Here is a 19,970-nt window from a genome sequence, read left to right on the forward strand (position 1 = left end):
AGAAAACTGAAGTATTTCTGGAATTATTGCAAAAACAATTTAATTTATGAATTAATTTTGAAAAGAAGCTTAAATCCATTTCTGTGTTGTACTGTGGTGTATGTAGTCATTAATTTTTCAAGGGGAATTAAATAGAGGTAAAGAATTTATAATTTATTACCAGAATACAGATAATAGTTTGCCATTAGCTTTAGAGACTAACTCTTGAGATTTCTGTGTTTCGTGCTAGGAAAACAAAACTTTGAATATTGAATAAGCTTTTTCTTTGTATTAAAAAAAAAAAAAAAAAAAAAAAAAAAAGAGTGAGACCATGCTATGTTACTGAATTGGCTGAAGTTACCAGTTATATGTACGGTTTTTGTTATTTCAATTGAAAGCTGTGAAAGGTAAGATTGTTTCTTGTATCTGTGCCATCCTCAAAGTTATTTGAGATATAGATTTAATATAGTGAAAGTAGAACTCTTGTTGCTAAATAAATCTAAAAGATCAAATCCAATTTTGAAAACGTGCTATAATGTACTGATTTTTCTATCTGCTGTGAACAGAACAGTCCCCTATCTTTCATCAGAGTTCAAAGTCTAGTAAAACTATTTAAAATAAATGACTATGATTGGATGAGTTTGTTTATTATAAGACAATAGTCTAGCCCACTTTACTTCTGGGGCAGTATCCTCAGCTCCCTAGTACTTAAAATGCTTCCTAGCTTTGAGCTTATAGACATTTCTGAATCTTTCATTTTTAAGTGCAATCTACTTTCAATAAATTATTTGGCATCTTGAGTTAAATATAGATTTGCCTGTATATACAGTAGCTCACATTCATCAGAGTTTATAGGGCAACGTTTTATACTCTTATCAGCTCTATTGGATATGCTACTTTGAAGCACAGATAAATTACAACAGTTCTCAAGGAATTCTCTTAGAAAGATATTTTTGAAGTACAACACAGTGATAATGCAGATCAGTGAAAATGTAATATTGATTTTTTTCCCTTATGCCCTTGAAATTCTCTTCTTGTGCTTGGTTTATAAATATTGAGCATCGCTTATGTACTGACTCAGACCGACAAAACCTTGGTGAACATTTATGTTTCAAGGTACTGAGTGGGAATAATCCACAAAGATTATTAATAAATAGTTGGATTATTGCATGCTTATACCAAAGTTGTGAAACCAGACATTTTCATTTTCATTTGAGTATATGAACTGTTTCTGTTTCTGTTTTTGTTTCAAAGTATTTCTTAGTAAGCCAAAATTCATTCCTGCCAGTTACAATTTGATATTGCTCTGACATATCAAGATATGATCAGATTTGCTTGTCAAAAAAAGAGAAAAAAAAAAAAAAGGCTTTCAGTTTGAAAACCTTCAGTCACTGCAAAAAAACCACTGTGCAACTGACAGCAGTATAGTGACAGTAATAACCTATCCATGTCTCAATATTTTATTTCAGCTTTTCTCTACTTATTTTAAAAAATATTTTGCTAAACTTATATTCAGTTTGAATGTAACTTTAATGTAACTTTCTGTGTAAAATAGTGCATTAGAGACATCTGCTGGAAATATTCAATATTGCATGATGGTAATATTTGATGCCTATGGTTGTTTAAAATCATCAAAATTAACAAATTTAATTTTTAGCATGTATTGGAATCAGAAATGCAATAACATCCTTATGTTATTATTTTTAAATTTGAAATGCTACCACAGACTTATAGTACTGATGTTATCACCCTGTCTGCTGAGCCAGACAGTGCCTTATTGTAATAACTGCTGTAAATCTTTTGCTTTTAGAAGAAAATTGATTTTTCAGTAGAAGGAAAGTTTGTGATAAGATGGAAGTTAAAGAATTTAAGAATTCCAATGGAATTAATCCATTATTATGGTCCCATATCATATAACAACAAAGAAATAAAAGTTGGTATAGAAATGAATAAAAAGTTACAAGAGGAAAATTTGATTTTCTTTCCTCAACAGTAAAACTAAGGTGAAATACAGAACATAATTTCAGCAGAGTGCTCTTTGCATGTAGACTGTCAGTAATACTCTAATAGCAAAATCTTGGGCAAAAGTGACCTTTCCTCTTACTCAGCTGTTCAGCAGCAAAAATACAGTAGATTTATTTGGTGGGATATTTTCCCTTTGATAGGCTCTTTCCTGAGTGCTATATGTGAATGCAAAAGATGAAGGTTAAAAGTGCAGCTAATGGTTACTCCTGTAATGAATTTAATGATAACGTTTCATGTTTTCTGCATCAAGAGAGTTAGGAACCTCAAATCTATCTGCGTTGTTTTCTCTTGCAAATCTACTGTGCCTGAATACAATACCTACAGCGATTAGCTTTCAGATTCTGTCAGGACATCATTATTTTTCTTTTGGAATTATGCATCACCATCATAGCTGTCTTTTCTAATATGAGGTCCCAGTCATTTTTTTTGTGCCCTTGTGGTCATGGCCATAACATCATCATGAAGGAATAGTTACTCACATCCCTCTTTTACTTAGCAGTTGAATCTACAATGCCCGATCTTCAAGAAGAAAGCTTTTGTGACAGACAGTAAAAGTATAATGTGCTTAATTCCTCCAGTCTTTTCAGGTGAGGCTAAAAATGAAGACATACTGAAGTATGAAGAAAAGTATGCCTGGTGGACTGGGCATTTTACCACGTACTCCATGTACTCACAATACAGTGAAAGGATTATTTCCCTGCTGTAGTTGGCCATGTCCTTTCTTCATAAAAGAGTACTAGGATCATTCTCTTTTTTACTTCAAGGTGGTAGTGATCTCAGTGATTAGATTACTCAACCTTTGTTCTCACAGGGCATTCTGCAAATATCAGATGTGCATTGGAAAGGGAGGTGGATGAAACATAAACAAGACAGTAAGTAATGTTTTAGATATTAATATTAGGAAACAGCTCTTGGAGCAGGGCTTGGAGTTCACAATTCCTTCTGTCTCAACAACTGGATAATGAGTAAGAGTCTAGGTTATAAAGTCACTAGCACTGTTGTCTGCTCTTTTTGTTGTTGTTTTTGAGTTTTTCTTCTTTGTAACCATAATCTCATTTGGAGAAAAGGAATCCAATTAAACCATGAACAAGCTGGTTTAGTTGGATGGCAAATCTCTCATTATTACAAGAAAATATGCTTCTGGTCAGAAGAAAACCTTTGGACTTCTGAAAAGTTTCAGTGCTGAAGACAGAATCTTAGAAAGTGTAAATCTAGTAGGACTGAGTAAGTAGCTTAAACTGAAAATTTGAGGCTCCTCATTTTAGATGAGGCTCTTGCATTCCTCCTCAAATTTAGATCCTGCCAACTGCTTCATTTTTGTTGATATTTTATGTACATGATACCATCATTTGAATCATCTGATGGGCACTCTGCTGTTGTTTCTAGAAAGGATAATGCAAGAACACTGGCATTAATTTGCAGTAGAGGACTGTGATCCAAATTCAATAAAAATAAAAATGCACATTTAGAGTCCTATATATACTGGAATGCTTTGCAGGCTTTGATCTCTTTTTGTAATTAAATTCTATTATATGTCTTTAATCCATGGTAATAAATAATATTTTGCATTTAGGTAGAACTTTGTTTAAGACATCAAAGCACATAGCAAAATCAAGCGATCGCTGACTTTAATGTCTTTCCTCAAAAATAATTTTATTCTTTGATGCACATAACTTTCCAAAGGCCTCCTGGGAAAGCAGCATCTTAATGAGTCATAATATATGGTTCTCCTCCTGGCCAATTCCTTTTTTCTAACTGGCTATTTTCTGTTTTCTTTTTCTAAATCATAGTATTTTTTTTTCTTCTGTATTAATAAAAAGTTACAAAATCATTCTAAATCACCAAAGGAAAAAGGAAGGAATCAGAGGGATAGCCCTGGTATAAGAGCTGGTTTATGTTCAGCTCTTTCTCCAAAAACAAATTTTGGACTAGGTCATGCTATGTATCTTCTTAAAAAGCCCTATTGCAGCTTTACATCCTTTCTACAGAAAGAATGTTGAAATACTTCCATTTCTTGAAAACTACATACAAAAATAATTTTTAAATTTTTCTTTTCTTAGCTTATTTTTTTTTCACATCACCTTTTTTGATACTTATGTAAAAAGAAACATAGAAATTTTTATTTTTTTTACTCACAAAGTATTAACACAGAAGCAGTCTTTATTAAAGGTGATATCAGTATATTCAGTTGCTCTTGATATTACTCTTAACTCATAAATTATGTTTATTTATTGATTTTATTTACCAACTTTAACTTGTATTCACTATAAAAACAAACACCCTGTGGTCTTGTAACAGAAATATTGCTTTATCAAACAGGTTTCATGAATCAATAGGAGTAACATCTGGTAATTTTTATTTTTTTGTTTTCAAATTCAGACACACACAATTACAGTTACCTGAAGTATTATCTTACAGCTCCTTTGTGAACCTATTTTCTTCTTGTTGTTTTGGTTTGGCTTTTTTTTTTTCTTGTTCTTCCATTAAGAAAAAATGGCAGAGGTCTCAGTAGTAAATAAATAGCTCAAATAAACATTTGTAAGTTCAACTGTTTCTCCTGATAATTACTTTGATGCCTTTATGGAATCTTGTCTTTCATCGCTCATCAAAATCTCCCTCTTTTGATAGTGGCAGTTTTTCTAGTGATTAACCAGTGTTTCATTTGCCATTTTCAGTTAAGATTGAGGGGGAGCAGCTTTCTTAGTACCTCTTACTCTGTTAAATCTATTCTAGCCCATTTGTGGGTGAGGTGTATTGCAAAGCAGTATCGTGGTGGTTGATTTTCTTGTGTAAGTGACCTCCCGGTTCCTGTGTCTGGCAGTTCAACTGGTTGCCTTTTCACAAAAAGACAGATTTTAACTACACTGCCTGATGACTTCAAATATCCTTGTTCTTTTCTCCAAGGGGCAACATGCAAAGGTCTTAGAAAAATGTATCTATTCCTACTGGAGTATATCTTATTGAAAATATTTATTTTATCATCATTTTCAATGTGGTTTCAAAGTTAAAAAGTATAAATTTGAGCTAACAGGAAGATAATATTGTTTCTCTGCCTAGAATCATAAAATATCCTAAGTTGGAAGGGACCCACAAGGATCATCAAGACCACCTCCTTGCTCTACAAAGCACCACCCGAAATTAAACCCTAGAAGGCTTAGAATAAAATGGAACTCATTCACTTAACTTATTTTTTATAGTTAAGGTTTAATGTTTCACGTTGTTTGTTCTGGATAAGTTACCAAGTTATGAATAAGATAGCTTTTCTAGAGTTGAAAGTAATTAAAGTACTGAGACATTCTACCACAGAAAAAGTGAATTTGCTTGGAGTCTTAGTTTATATGCTGTGCATTTAACATAGACTTTCTTTGAGTTTTCTGAACAAATTGAGTTTTCTGGTAAGTATCAGAGAAATGCTGGTCATGATTCCTTCTGGCATTGACTAATGAGACATCTGGGTTTTGCAATAAGTTATCAAACATTATGTGCCCATGCTTTGGGCAGTTGCCTGCAGGGCACAGGAGCACTCTTGCCCTGCTCACATTATTTTGAAGCAGCCCTTCTCAACATGTAGGAAATACAGGATTGAAGTGAAACACCAGTGAGCTCTGAGACAGGCAGAAGTGCTAACTGGTTGTGAGTAAAATGCACTCTGAAGTGCTCTAAAAGAAAAGTTACTTTTTTGATTGCTCTGATGCTCAAAGAATAGTCTCCAGAGGGGAGAAACAAGTGGTGCTTTTGTTTGATGCCTGTCTTGTTTGAAATGCTGATCATTGCAAGTGGAGTCAAGAAGGAATTTTCTCTTGCATTAGGCTGTCAGGAATTTAAGGACTTTTTTTTCCTTTTTATGTGGTATATTCTATATGGTTTACTACTTTCTGATATGATGTCATGTATTTCCTTACTGTTATAGCTTAATAGCCAGCAGTAAATGGGGAATAGATTGAATGACCTAGTTATTTTTTCCAGATAAATATCCCTTGAGACTCCATAGGATTTGACAGTGAACCAGGAGATTGCCTTCTTAGGCTGTAAGTTTTATTTGTTGGGAAGGACAACTTAAAGGGCTCCTTCATCACTGCTTTCCACCTCTTGCTTCTGTCTTTGCTATAACCATGCAATTTTTTTTGTAGGCTTATGCTGAATGGTTGGTTATTTAAAATAAATAAATAAATAAATACAAGTATTAAGAGAATAAAAGAAGGGTCTTAGTTTGAGCTGCATGGAAATGGGGTATGACTGTTTGTCCCAGCATTGTCCTTGAAAAAGGACAGTGGTTCTAATACTGCTCCTGGCCCAAGAAAACATAGCCACTAGTTGCTTTGTGTTACCAGGAATTGTCCTAATGAAAATATTGAAGATAGAGGCAAGATGTGTGATCCTGATTAATCTTCTCCATAGTTGCCTGGAGCCCTAAGATGTACTGGGCTAGGCAAAATGAGTTGGGAAGAAAAGAGGAATGTCGTGGGAGAAGAAGGAATGAATTAAGTTGAGCACTACTTCCCAGAGGAAGATGAAAATGGAGTTGCTCAAGGCTACATGACCATAGTTTTTGTGACTGTGAACCTGATTAAAATTAACATGTTCTGCCTCAGAACTGTGCTTCAGAAGGTCTGTTTAATTTACAAAAATTTGTAATACCTACATTTAAAGAGCAGTTTTCCTCAGTATATCAACCGAGCATGAACAGATGCACTTCCATGTGGATTTTTATTCTATCTCTAAAAATCATGGGTCTAAGAATTGTGTAATCCGGACGCTGTGAACATTCTGTTGCAAAGAAACACCATATTTTTACATCAGATCAATTTGAATATAAGCAATATGTCATACCAGGGGCTTGAAAAACTAAGCTGCCAAGGCTGCAAGATCTGCCTGTAGTATACAGGTAGAAGACGATTATGCTCATTTTCTTGGGTAGCAACATAGGCCAGGGAACAGTTGAGAGCCCAAAGAACTTTGCCAGGTGCAATACATGAATTACATCTAATAAATATAAAAATAGCACAGAAACCAGTCTTATGATGGCATTTGTCATACAAAGGCACATGTCTTAGTGATGATGTTAGCAAAATTTGTCTGGAATTGATGGTTGTAATTACTCCTGAGTTTCTGCCCTGGTAATTATACCTCATAACTGTTGGGTTGAGTATGAAACAGGGAAAGTGACTAAGCTTCACTCTTTAGTTTCCACAGAAACAATTTGTGATCAATTTTGAAACTGTGAATCCAAAGCAGATCTTAGTTTCCCTCTTGTTGATTTTTAATTAATGTCACTCTGAAGACCTCAGAGCTATTGCTTTGATTTAGATGAAGAAAGGAGAGTTGGTCAGTGTGTTCTTGTATTGTACTAGTGGGGGTATTTATGTTCATCTGCTGTTGAGATTCAGCTGAAGAGCATATAGAGGATACAATAAGCAGCTATACTGGAGATTAAAAGAAATCTAGTAACTGTATTAATAAAAATTGAGGTGTGGAATAATTGTGGATTGCCCTGGTTTCAATAGAAGGAGGGCTTGTAATATATTTTTTTCCTTCTTAATTACTGTTTTTCTTTTCTTATGGGTGTCCCCAGCATCAATTTGCTGATGGTGAATTAGTACAGTTGTCAATATTCAAATGAGTATTTAATAAAAATTCAGATAGTTCTGTTCAAGGTGAAATTTGGGAAGAGACTGAATAGGCTTTCCTCATTTTTCTTGGGAAATATGTTGAATATGTTATCTCAGTGGAATACATCTTGTACGATGTAGGAAATGTGTGAAAACTGAAAAAAAATATGTTCTGCCACCTTGAAATTAACTTTGTTGATGATTTTGTGCAGATCACCTCTAAGAAGTAAGGATTCATCTTTCTTTCCTCTCATCTCATTTCTCATCTCATAAAGTTACAAGTATTATTTGTAAATGGACTTATGTAGCTTTAAAATACATTCATGGTATTGCAGTTAACTATAGTTTGTCTGTGCCTACAAGACAGTAATCTGTTTAGTGTTCCGTTTCTCCTGTATTTCATCTTTAACACTTCTAAGCTGGTGGCTGGCATTTAATAAGCAAAACAGTGTCAGTTCAGATGACAGAGGTTGCTCAGTGTAAATGCTGTCTGAATAAGATGTTGCAAGATGTGAACAGATTTTTTGTCAGTCTGACCTTGAGTTCTCACTTGAAAATAATTTGTGGTGCTGCACAATTTTTTAACTGTACCTGTTGGTGATATTTTTGTTTTGAAACTGATACCCTTTTTGTCTTTCTCCTCTTATGCATCACTACTTAATTAGCATCAGCCAAAACCCTGCATTTTTCTGGACTTAATTCTCATTTATATCAACAACATCTTTACATATCTGTTTGGCTACACAAATAAACCATTTTACTGCATGCAAATTACATGCATGTTCACCTGAAACTTTGTATAAATATATAGGGATTTGCACAAACTTAAACATGTCATACACCACCTGTTCTAAATTTAAGAAAGTTCTTGATATAAATAAGTATCAATCCTTTTCTTTCTTTTTCCTAAAATATCCATTATGTTGGAGGTCACTTGAGTTATTTTGTTTGAAGAAATGCATACATATTTCTTAATTTCCCTGAAAAGCAATTTAACTGCAAAATTGCAGATGGGTATCTTACCTTTTGTGTGCTATCCTCCATACTCCACTGCTTTTGAGATGCTTAAGTGATACTGTGTGTCAAAACTAAATTGTAGGGGCAGAAGAAAAAGGATCTGAAAAAGCTTTACTTCCCACTGGAGCAGTGAGAGACTGACCTCATGTGGTGTAAAACCAAAGTTACCAGGGGAAATAAAACAAGCATGAAATGGAATAAATGAGATATCTTTGAAGAAATAATATTTCTCATTCTTTTGTGATTTGTGTTGGATGAAACATCACTTATCTTTATTTTACTGGTTTAGATGGTTTGTAATGTGGATGCTGTTAAAAGGGATTGACCAGTGTCTGTGTTCTCAAAGACTTTTTGTGTCCCGAGAGGGATGCTCTAACAAGCTGACCCCAAGACAGCAGGCTAGGAACTGAGGTCCAATTATCCCGGCTGCTGCCTGTGCGTGATTTTAATTGAAATGAGTAGGAGTTTCATCTGAGGAAGTGACAGGATAATCAGTCTTGGTTTCTAAGCCCTTTCTGGCACTTTCCCAGCAGCATGCTCACTCTGTGCTTTCACAGCCTTGTCCTGTAAAATGAAGAGAGAGGCTAGGAAAACTATGAAGTGGCGTACCATGCAGAATGGGAGGGGTGTTTCCAGTCTGCATGTTTTTACATTAATAAATAATATTGATTCTGGAGATTTCTCAGGCAGTTCTATTGGTCTGATTTATCAGTATATATGGAAACAACCAGATATAGCATGTATGGATACAACTAAAATATGTTCTGTTATTTTGAAAAGTCTCCTTTTATATAAATAGCAAGCATTTCATTTTAAAGGATTTGAGGGTAGAATGGTTTATGAACTCTTACAGGAAAATCTGCTTACAAATCCTTGGGTAACTCAGTTGAACTCCAAAACCTCTGTTCCTGTCCTGCAAAGATTTCTCTGTGTGCTTTTGTTTTACTCTTTCTGTTCTTTATGTAGACTAAAACGTCTGAGTTATCAAAAAATTGTCTACGTAACAAACTCTCTGTTTTCTTTTTTACAGATCCTTTTGGAGCCAGGGGTGATACAGGATGTGTTAGCAGCTGGGAGTCATTTGCAGCTACTGGAGCTTCTCAGTTTATGTTCTCATTATCTCATACAGGTGAGATTTATCTTCCTGATGATTGGTAAACTTTTGTTCCAAGCCTTATTTCAGTAGGAAAGCATTAGTAAAATATCTGGTGGAGCTTAAGTGCTACTATATTGGGTCTCAGGAGACTTGAATTCTGTATAATATGGATATTAATCTTTGGTAGGTGCTTTGTCCTCCATATGTTTTGTCCATTTATCCTCAAAACAAGGATGGTTCATTGATTAGTGTCAGCGCACAGGAGTCTGATTGCACCTTTCACCAAAGGACTTGCTTTCTTCTTCTGTAGTTTCCCAAACGTTAAGCATTTCCCTGTTAGCAATCATGAGTATTGTGAAGCATCCAGATGATTAAGCATTCACTACAGAATACTGATGCATTTTCCAGGGCACAGCTTCCTCTCACTTAATGAGCAGGCTATATTATAACAGCACTTTTTTATCAGCTTGTCTCATACCCGTAATGCTAATAGTAATATCCACATTAGGTCTGTCATTATGAGGCAAAAATCCTGAAACTAGTAAAATCATTTTATGTGATTGGCTTGTATAGGAGATAGCTTATGACAGTTGCAAGAACATAACTTTAATGTGTAGCTGTGAAAAGTATTATTAAAAAATGGTAATAGTACTCCTGATAAACTATTTACTTTTCTTTGTAATCTTTCATTATTCATTTCTGAAATGGATGGGTATACTGTACCTGTGCAACAGTTGGGCATGGAAGTACACATCAGCACTGTGCTTTCTGTATGCCTTTCCTTTCACTAGCAGAACTTTGAAATCTATCAAGTGTGCTTGGTAGCACAGTGAGCTGCTGAGTACCACAGGCATGCAAGATCCCATGCTAAGAGCCTCAGTATATACTTGAAGGCTTTGTGTCCTATGGAGATCCTGTTTGAATGTATCCTCAGGGAAGCCTTCAAAATATAACTTAAGACACTCAGTATTAATTTGTGCATTATAAAATGATCAGGAAATTAAAGTAGCTGGTAAAGAACTGCAATTTTTTTTTTTTTTTTTCCAGTTTTGTTTTTGGAATTGGGGAAACATTGAAATTTTCTGAGAAAATCAATGTGGAATGTAACAGGATAGATGGTCACTTAAGAAACAAAAAATATGAGCCACAAAACCACTTAGCCTAACAGTTGTTAGGCATGGGAAGTGGTTATTATAATAAGAAGGAAGATAATAAAAAATCGATAGTCATACTATGTATATTTAATTCTCCCCATAACAAAATTATTCATGTCTTTACTGCTCACATACTCCTTGTCAGAAATTGGACCAAGGAGACCGCTCCAGTAAAGAAGTTAGAAAAATAGTAAGAGTAGGGAAGGAGCTGAATACTGTAGTGCAGGTGAGATATAGGGACATGAGAAGATGGTAAGAAAGGAATAGGTACTTGCCCAGTTTAGGTCATGAAATAAGTTTGCATAAAGATTTGTGTGAAATAGTCTCTGATAACAGTAGCTCTTCCTTTAGCACTCTCTTAATACTTTTTGATCCTGATATCAGTGGGGTGGAATATCACTATAGAATTAACAGTCGTTTTAGACGTAGTCATTGATGTGTAAGCCATAGTCAAACACTGAGGATCAGACTGCTAATAAACTAAAAAATAAAACAAGCAAAACAAATCATAACAGTGAAAAACAGTTAGAAAACAATTGCTGCCAAATTACTCTGTTAATAATAAACCAGTAAAAAATTCTATAGAGATGATTGTCCGTATGTTGTTACTCAGATAACATGAAAGAGGTCCACTGTACTCTGAGTAGTGTGTGCCAGGTAAGGTAACTGGAGCTATACTGATGTGAAAATTAAAAGGTAGCTGGACACAGTGTCAAGATTTTCTGTAAAGGAGGTAAGGGATAAGGAAGGAAGGAATGGTAGGGCATAAGGTACTGTAGTGGAAAAGCTAAGTCATGGCTTGAAACAGTGATTGAGCACCTGGTGGAAAGGCAGGGCCAACCCAGGGGAGCTCAGGTGTATGCAATGCACTGGAGTGACTGGAAGCCTCAGTCCTCATCAAGGGTTGGCAGTGGAGGCAAGGGTATGTTGCTGGAGCTCCCTATCTACCTGAGGCCTTTCAGGGGTAAGCAGATTTTTTCCTTTGTTTCTGTGTCTACAGCTGCTGCGTTTGAGATTATCCTCACCGTAGCCTATGACTTTGCTACTCCACTATCACTGCTGCATTTTCCATTGCTTTACAGCGTTATAGGTGTAGAACATATATTGGGAGACAGAGTTAAAATGTTTTGGAATTGCTCTCATTTTAAGATTTTGAATTAGCATAGACATCTATGGGATTACTGTGATTTACATTGTGTAAAGTTCTAGACTGTGTTTTTCTCTTTCCACTGTATTTATTTATCAAGTTTACCTGAACAAGTTATACTCATAGACAGATTTGTGGTCTGGAAAGATCAGAGTAATGATTTATCTGCTTTGTTTACTCTGCAGAGGTACAGTTGGTGCAAGTAATCAACCTTGACTTGTCATGTAATCTTTTTAGCAGAGGTCAACAAAGTTCTGCGCATAGAGCGTGATATCTTACAGTGTCTAAATTACTTCTATCAAATATCTGCTTGCTCTACAAAGAGTTTAGTGACTTGAAAAATATCTGTTGCTTTATTTTAAACAATCTAAAAGTAAAGTCAGTATAGTTAAAGAGTGGTTTCTTAAAATGCTTATTCTTTCTGGATTTGGGAACTGGTATATCTTGTCACGCATGACTTTTATACTTTGGTATATTTGCTGGGAAGGGAATAATTCTTGCCTCTTCTTTCTGATGTTTTTAGAGTCTTGGGATGCTGCAGAGTTCTTTGTTTGCTATAACAGTGATTTTTATTTTTGCTGCTTTCTGTTGTTCAGTTACCATGAACTTAGTTTAGCATAGTTTACAATAAATTCAGATAATATAATAGGTGGGATCTAGCTGTCATTTACTATTGTTGTGGAATGATGATACAGAGTTTTAACTCGTTAAGAGTGTCTTCAGTTTTCTGGAACAGACCAGCCTGTACAGATGCTGTTACTGTTTGAGCTTTTTGTGCTTTTTGTTTTCTATAGATATTCTAGAAATATATAATGTTTTTGAAGTTCAGGGTATTTTTAATCTCTTCTTGATGCTTACCTGGTGCTGGTATTTCATAGATAGCAATAAGGATTATATTTGGCTATGATATAATTTGCTTGTCCCATAGTTGTACCAAGTGTACCTATAGTTTGTGAGGTGCCAAAGAAGACTGTACTGATCTAATTAATATAATTTATCCTGTCAAATATGATTTGCAGTGCACAGTGGCAGATGTATTTTGAGCCAACACTGACTTTTCACTGATCTCTTTAAGGAATTTCCTCATCTTTTCTCAGGAAAAAAAAAAAGCCAACATGAATTTAAGATATGTTCTCTTTCCTATAGACCAGTCAGCTGAAAACATTTCATTTAATTTGTTAATAAAGCTCAAAAAGATTTCTGTAACAAATGGCTCAAATAATGAATATGGTATTATTACAGAGTGTTTTAGATTCAAAGGGAAGACAGAAAGAGGGGAACAGTCTTACCCCATGTCCCTGGTTAGGTACTACTCATATCGCACTTATGACAGAGACACACTATGGAGGTTTCTGATAGAGTCCCTTGTTCTTTAAGTGTGCTTTGCCATTTATGGACTTCACACTATCAGATGCTCTGAAGCATCTATTGTTGGTTGTTGGTTTTGGTTTTTTTTTTTCCCCACTGAAAATTGTTTCACTAACTTTGGATTGATAATTCACTTTTTAAAATAATTCTAGTTCAAATTTTCTACATTGCAAACCAAAGAAGTGCCAAGGCACTCCTTAGTGTAGGTCATAATTCCAGGCTTAAGTTGTGCAGTCTTTCACTCTAGCAGTGTCATATCTTGAAATGTCTTTGTTCCTCAGCTTCTGCTGTTTGAGGGTTTTTGTTTTTAGCTTGTTTTGTGGAGAGAGACTTTTTGAAGCATGTTGCTATATTTTAGCTGAAATACAAACGTATTCATGAATCGCTCCTATCGCGATGTCTGCATAATTCTCAAGTTCTTTAAACAGTGAAGCAAGGCTTGAGATCTCACACATCCATCTCAACCTAAACAAACAGTAAGGCAGCTTGATTGCTCTGAGCTGTATTGCTGCTATGTAGGTGTGAGAAAGCTAAGCTGAAGATGCGAGCTCTGTATATATCTTGACTTATGCTTAAATCCATGGGTCAAGCATGCATCATTTGCTTGCGTAGTATACATCCAGCTCTGTAAGACTCTCATTCTTCCAGCTCAAATCAATTGCCAGTTTTGGCTTTTTCCAAGAAGCCTAAGTAGAAAGCTTGAACCAACAGGTTGAAGATGTTTATTGAAATATAATGGGAGAATATTATCTGTGTTTCCTTTTAAATGTTTAAGGCTTTGAAGTCAGGGGGGTTCATATCTGTCCTAGTATAATATTGAAGAATAGAAGAGAAAGCTAGTGGGAGGCTTTGGATGTGTAGATGCAAATCTGAGAAAGGACTTAGAGCTGCAGAGTGTTGGCAGTAGGTAGTGTGTTTGTGATTACCTATTTTGTACTTTAAAGATTTTAATGTTCTTCTGAAGAGTGCTTGGTAACTTTTTTCTTATTCAGCAGAATATATGTTACGAAAGATTTATTCGGAACATATAAATGTTTGTTTCAGAAATATGCCTGAGTTTTATAGCGTATTGCAGATGTAAGAAGATTCATCTTCTTCCTCAGCTGTTTACATATTCTGTAGCAAAGAGAACCACAAACTGCACATTATTTCAACAGTCTAAGAGTCTTAGGAAGGAAGGAATGCTATTGAGGATATTAGTTTTCTCATGGAATTTCCTCCTACTAAATAACATTGACTCAGTCTTATACGAATATAGCTTTAGTAAATGGTTTTTAAGCCGGAGGCTTATTTTTACTGATATTTAGAGACTTGAGGCATGTGGATTTCCAGATCTGAAATTTTAAATTTAAGGGATTTTTTGTATTTTCTGAATACCAGGTCTTTATTGTCTTCAGCAGAGCTCTGTATACTCCCTGAATTCATTCAAAATAATAGGGTGATAGGTGTGGAAGAAGGTACAGAACTGTCTAAACCAATGCACTAGTTTTAATCTGAGAAGCAGGATGGTATGACTGATCATGAATAGTTATAATAAACATACCAGGCTACCTCTTAGAAACTTCATTACAGTAGATGGTACTCTGGCACAGCAACTTTCCAGCTACTACAAATGTCAGTGTTAAGATCTATAAAGAGGGGTAATTCAAACTGAATATTACACTTTAAATGAGTGAATAAAGTAAGTAAGGGGGAAAAAAAAGTACTGTACAACAGCAGTTAATTGGATTTTTCTTGGAGTCTACTCCATGCAGTGTGTTTTGGATTCTTGTACACAAAAGTAGACAGTGAGTTGTATCAGGCCTGGAATGCATAAATTGGATCAATTTAATGAGCTCACAGATGATAAAATAAGACCTCCTGGTATAATTTTTGGCAGTAATGGAAAGAGGTAAATTGTCTTGGATTAGGGATGTTTGATTTTTAACTTTTACTCTAATTGTACATCTAGGCTTATAGAAGAATTTGTCTTCCTTTTGCATGCACATCTAATGATCTGGATCTTCAAGTAATTTTAAACTATTTTTGATGTGTTTACATATTGAATTGTGTTTGTTACTGTTTTTAAATGGAGCAAGCTTACAAGTGAATCTGCAAGGACTGTGTTTGATTTAGCTTTGTGGTGAGATCCAGAGCTTCATAAGCTATTTACTTCTTTTAAACCTAAATTCTCCACTTAGAGCTGTGCCAGCAACACAATCCAGCTTTCAATAAGATACAGTCCTTCAGAGATGAGTCAATTCTTACACCAGATATTGAGAGCATCACCTTTGTATTGCTAAAAGCCCCAGCTCAGTTGTGATTTTAGATTTTTTTTTTTTTTTTTTTTTTTTTTATATACAGCCAATTAAAGTGCTGGGTGAAAAAAAAAAAATCTAAAGATCATCTAGCATCTAAGGCTTGCAGTTATTTTTGTGGCTTTAAAAAAAGAATTGATTTTTTTTTTTTTTTAATCTCTGTACACACACAGAATTAGAGTGGTGTTTTATCTATAGTCAACACCATCATACTTGAGTAGAAGTGGTCTTGCCGTACCAAGTATACAAAATAAACAGAAATGTTTGTAAATAATACAAAATAAACAGAAATGTCCTCATGTTTTGTTGGTTTTCTGTGTTACGTGACCTGTTCTTGTGCTGGCCTGCTTCTCGAAAGTGCATGTTTTGTCAGTTGTAGTCACTTGAGCTGTTGATAGTCATTAGGAAAGCTCTTGTACAGAGCTCAAAAATAACTTGTGGAATTTAGCTCCTTTCTCTCATACTTAGTCTACCTAGACATTATTACAGAGATATGAGTTTGCATATGTATAATCTGAGTGCACCACTGAGGATTGCAACTTAGAATGGGACTTGGGAAATAACGAAAGTGTTTTTTTCCTCCTTTTTTCAGTTGGCTTCAGCGAGGAAAGTAAAAATGGTATACCTGATCCGTCTGAATCCCTTTCTTTCCATGGTCCACATGCTGCTGATTAGCTGTGATGTGACAGAGGATGTTGTACTCATGGAGAGCTGTTAGGAGAACATGGTGCCAGTGTGGTCAGCAGCCCTCCAGCTTTGTGTGTATATTCTGCTTTTCCTAGGGGAGTATTGGTTGCCAAAGCTGAACAGCAGCTGCTATTGGATGTGTGATAAATGGTGCTGGGCTTTCTAGGCTAACTGTTGCTGTAAGGTTAAAAATTTGTTTGTCTGTAGTGGGCTGCATCAGCTCACAGGAGAGCCGACAAGTTGGGAGGAGGCAGGTACTGCTCCTTCTTTTCTAAGAAAATGTCTGTCAGGATGGCAGAACAGCTCTGATTTGTGTTTTAAATGGTACCAAAGAATCTCAGTTGCTTTGCTGTTTCCCTTGTTACCATTCTCACATCGTTCCCTGGCCTATGTGGCCTGCTCTGTGTGACCTGTCTGCCCCCCAGCCCCTGAAAGGCCCCCACTCTGTGAGCGTGCTGCTGGTTTTAGAGAGCTGAGAAGAGAGGCTGATGAATCCCAGAATGTTTAATGCATGGAGTTCTTTGGTTTTATTACCATCTGATCAATACCAACGTTTTGTGTCTTCCCTCTCTCCCCACTGTCTCAATTCTCCATACCAACTGGGGCAGTTGAGATGCACGAAGCAGAAAATTGTATGGTTTGTACCAGGGTAGTGCAGCTCCCCGTATCTGTTGGTGCTATCGGCAGCATGCACAGTGAGCAACCTGGCAGGAAAACGCGTTTGATTGCGAGAGGTGACCCCAAAAGGTCGAATTGCTGCACTCAGCTGGCAGAGGGTCCTAGCAGCCCGCCTGGGCAGCAGGTGGCACTGTGAGTCCACAGCAGCGCCTGCGGAGCTGTGAGTGCAGAAATCGGGGAAAAATGAAAAGAAAAATCATTTATTTTTACTCCGTATTAGTCTTCTGACCTAATCAGTAAAAAAGTCATTATTCACACAACACTGGGCAATATGCATTGTAATTTTTAACAAATAATAGGAAACTGTTAATGTTTTCACAGGAAATACAGTTCTGTCTTGTGCAGCAATGGTCATTTATCACTGCACTTTGTGAAATCACTCATTTGTTCTAATTTGAATGTAAATGACTCTAAGGTTTTACAAATAAGGTGACAGACTCGCATAAATGTAATTGCAGGGTTCATCTCTCTCTTTTTATATATCACTCATTAAGTTATGAATTAAATACATCGTATTAAACCAGGGGCATGTCCAATGATGATATTGTAATGGCAAATTACTCTATGCTATTAGAGGTGTATTTTTTATTCATGGACATTAATTTGTCATTAAGCGGCATTAGTTTAGCACTTTTATGTGGAAGACGTGACCTGAAAGAGGAGACTTACAGTTCTAACGTGGAAGAACGGGCATACAGGCACCACATAGACAGAGCCTTTTTACCTCCTGTAAAGAAGCAGAGGGATGTTTTAAGTTTGCTTTGATCTAAAACAATTTGAGTTGTGTTAAGTCATTCTAGCAGAGGTATTTCTGAACTGTGATGGTGCTTTGATTATAAAGTATTTACCAATATGGGAAAAGCCAGAATGCTAAGTATAAAGTGGTGACTATAAATCATTTGTAACCTATGAACCCAAAGGGAGCATTGGGCCTGAAATGAGTTACAATCTGATTTTATCTCAGAAGTAGTGCAGTGGTAGATAGTTGATTGTCCAACCTTCCTTTTCTCTGTATTGGCTTAGCTAATATTTTTTTCTTTCTTAGCTGTGAAATAGATCTCTTACTTTCTCTGTACATTTTGTTTTTAAATGCTCTGTTATTATTCTCAAGGGGAACAATTTCAAGTTCAAGTGTTACACAGGTGGTAAACCCTTCTCAAGAAAAGGAATGAGGAAACGTGTTATTTAATAGAATTTGAGAAGCAGCCTGACATTTGAAGTATTAAACTGAGGAAAATAGTGGATGCCTCAGTCCACTCCATCTTTAAAAGATATTAAAAATAGCAATGCACAATTTATTTTCATTTATATTTCATTTCAACCATCTCTTGTTAAAAGTCTGAACTTTATAACAATCTCTATAGCTGATTCTTACCCTCCTATTTCAATTTATGTTTTTCTGATGGTTTAATCACTGCTGTTAGATCCATTTATCTTAACTAAGAAACCCCCTAGCTACTGCGTTGTGCTAGTTAAGAACAATTTGAAAGGAAATGCCCAGATTCAAAGCCCAAGGTATACAGAAATATTTTCAGGAACAGAGGTACCCCAAGTAAACATGTACTACTTAGTGCCTAGTTTGACTACTTAGAAGCCTAGTAAGAGATAATTACTCTTCACTAAAATATTTCACTTCATAGGAGAGAAAAAAAAGTGAAGTTCTTTGTAAATCTATCCAGTAGATCTGTTAGCAGTGGTCAATGAGACAACCTTTCAGCACAGTCCATCACATATAATGTTTTAGCACAGTTGCATAGTACAAGTTTCTGGGGAACCAATACCTTGTTTCAGAGTTATGGTCCAGACTAATTCTGTTCAAAACAAAAATTCAATTTCCATCTAGTGTGGTAATAACAGGTCTTGCACCCAAAATGAGTATAAATGCATATATGCTGTCTTATGGAACCTTCAGCCAATATGTAATGAGAGCTCTAAGACTTTAAAAGTTGTCCTTATTCTCACTCACTCTAACTCACTAATTCTTAAAAAGTAAAGATAGAAACTTAAAGGCTAGTGCTGTTAAAAACTTCATTAGACATATGTGTGTTATTCCAAACTGAAAAATGTTTGTAACTTCATTCACTTGTGTTCCTGTATAATCTATTCTGGACATCTGTTTATTAATTTGGAGGAATTGCTGCTAAATTTCCCATCTGTTTCACCAGTCTTTCAGAACTTGGGATTTGTACCACAGTGTGTGTTGGGCTGCTGAGGTGGCATTGGATCTTGAATTACTTAAACTAGGACTTGTAATTGCAGCTTATGGTGAATTGAGCAGAATTGTCCTTACTGTAATTTTTATAGGAACAGTTGTGTCCTCTGCATTATAAATCTAGTAGTATGTTGCTGATCTTCCCTTTGTATATACTTTGACCTTTGTTATGAAACTTCTCAGAGCTGCTCAAAGGAAATTCTAAATTCTGGTTTAGAGTTCTCTCTTTCTGTACCACTTAGAAATTCAAGGACACCTGTTTATCATGGGAAAATTGTTGTAGTTCCCTTCGACCGGTCCAGCCTCCAAAACGCATCAGATAGGAATTTTCATTGACTTGAAATGGCATCTTGTAGAAATGGTGAAAATGAGGGGAATGCGCCCAGTGTCATAGGCTTCAAGATTAGTGTTTATATGTGCTATTTTGTTCTTTGCCTGCCCCACAATTTTTTTCACTCATATTTACATCATTACTATCTTCCTTTTGAAGGGAGTATATGTATATAATGGTGATACCAAGGACCCCCAGAGACCAATATTGAATGTTTACTATAACTAGGTACTTGAAAGTTAGTGTTGTGAGCCTTAACCTGCATATGTATGCATTATGCAACAGTGATGAAAAGTCCTACTCAAGATCTGTACTCATTTAGCCCTGGACCAAAATCTGAATAGCGAGATGGTAGTTCTTGGAAAGGAAT

At 35.7% G+C, this 19,970-nt stretch overlaps 1 protein-coding gene across 6 annotated transcripts in view; it reads left to right on the forward strand.

Annotated features, from left to right (window-relative positions):
* The window catches only part of KLHL32 (kelch like family member 32), a 119,639-nt gene that overhangs the window by 47,838 nt on the left and 51,831 nt on the right, over positions 1-19,970 (forward strand). For 4 of the 6 annotated variants that reach the window (XM_052687295.1, XM_052687059.1, XM_052687125.1 and 1 more), the window contains one exon: positions 9,661-9,759. In XM_052687295.1, coding sequence (XP_052543255.1) covers positions 9,661-9,759 — 99 coding nt within the window. Of the gene's footprint in view, positions 1-6,017; positions 6,033-9,660; positions 9,760-11,759; positions 11,845-19,970 lie in introns of those variants that run through there. The other 2 variants (XM_052687379.1, XM_052687474.1) reach the window with 2 other exon arrangements.

The sequence above is a fragment of the Tympanuchus pallidicinctus genome, unplaced genomic scaffold (assembly GCF_026119805.1).
Source record: "Tympanuchus pallidicinctus isolate F22 unplaced genomic scaffold, pur_lepc_1.0 scaffold1, whole genome shotgun sequence".
Taxonomy (NCBI): Eukaryota; Metazoa; Chordata; class Aves; order Galliformes; family Phasianidae; genus Tympanuchus; species Tympanuchus pallidicinctus.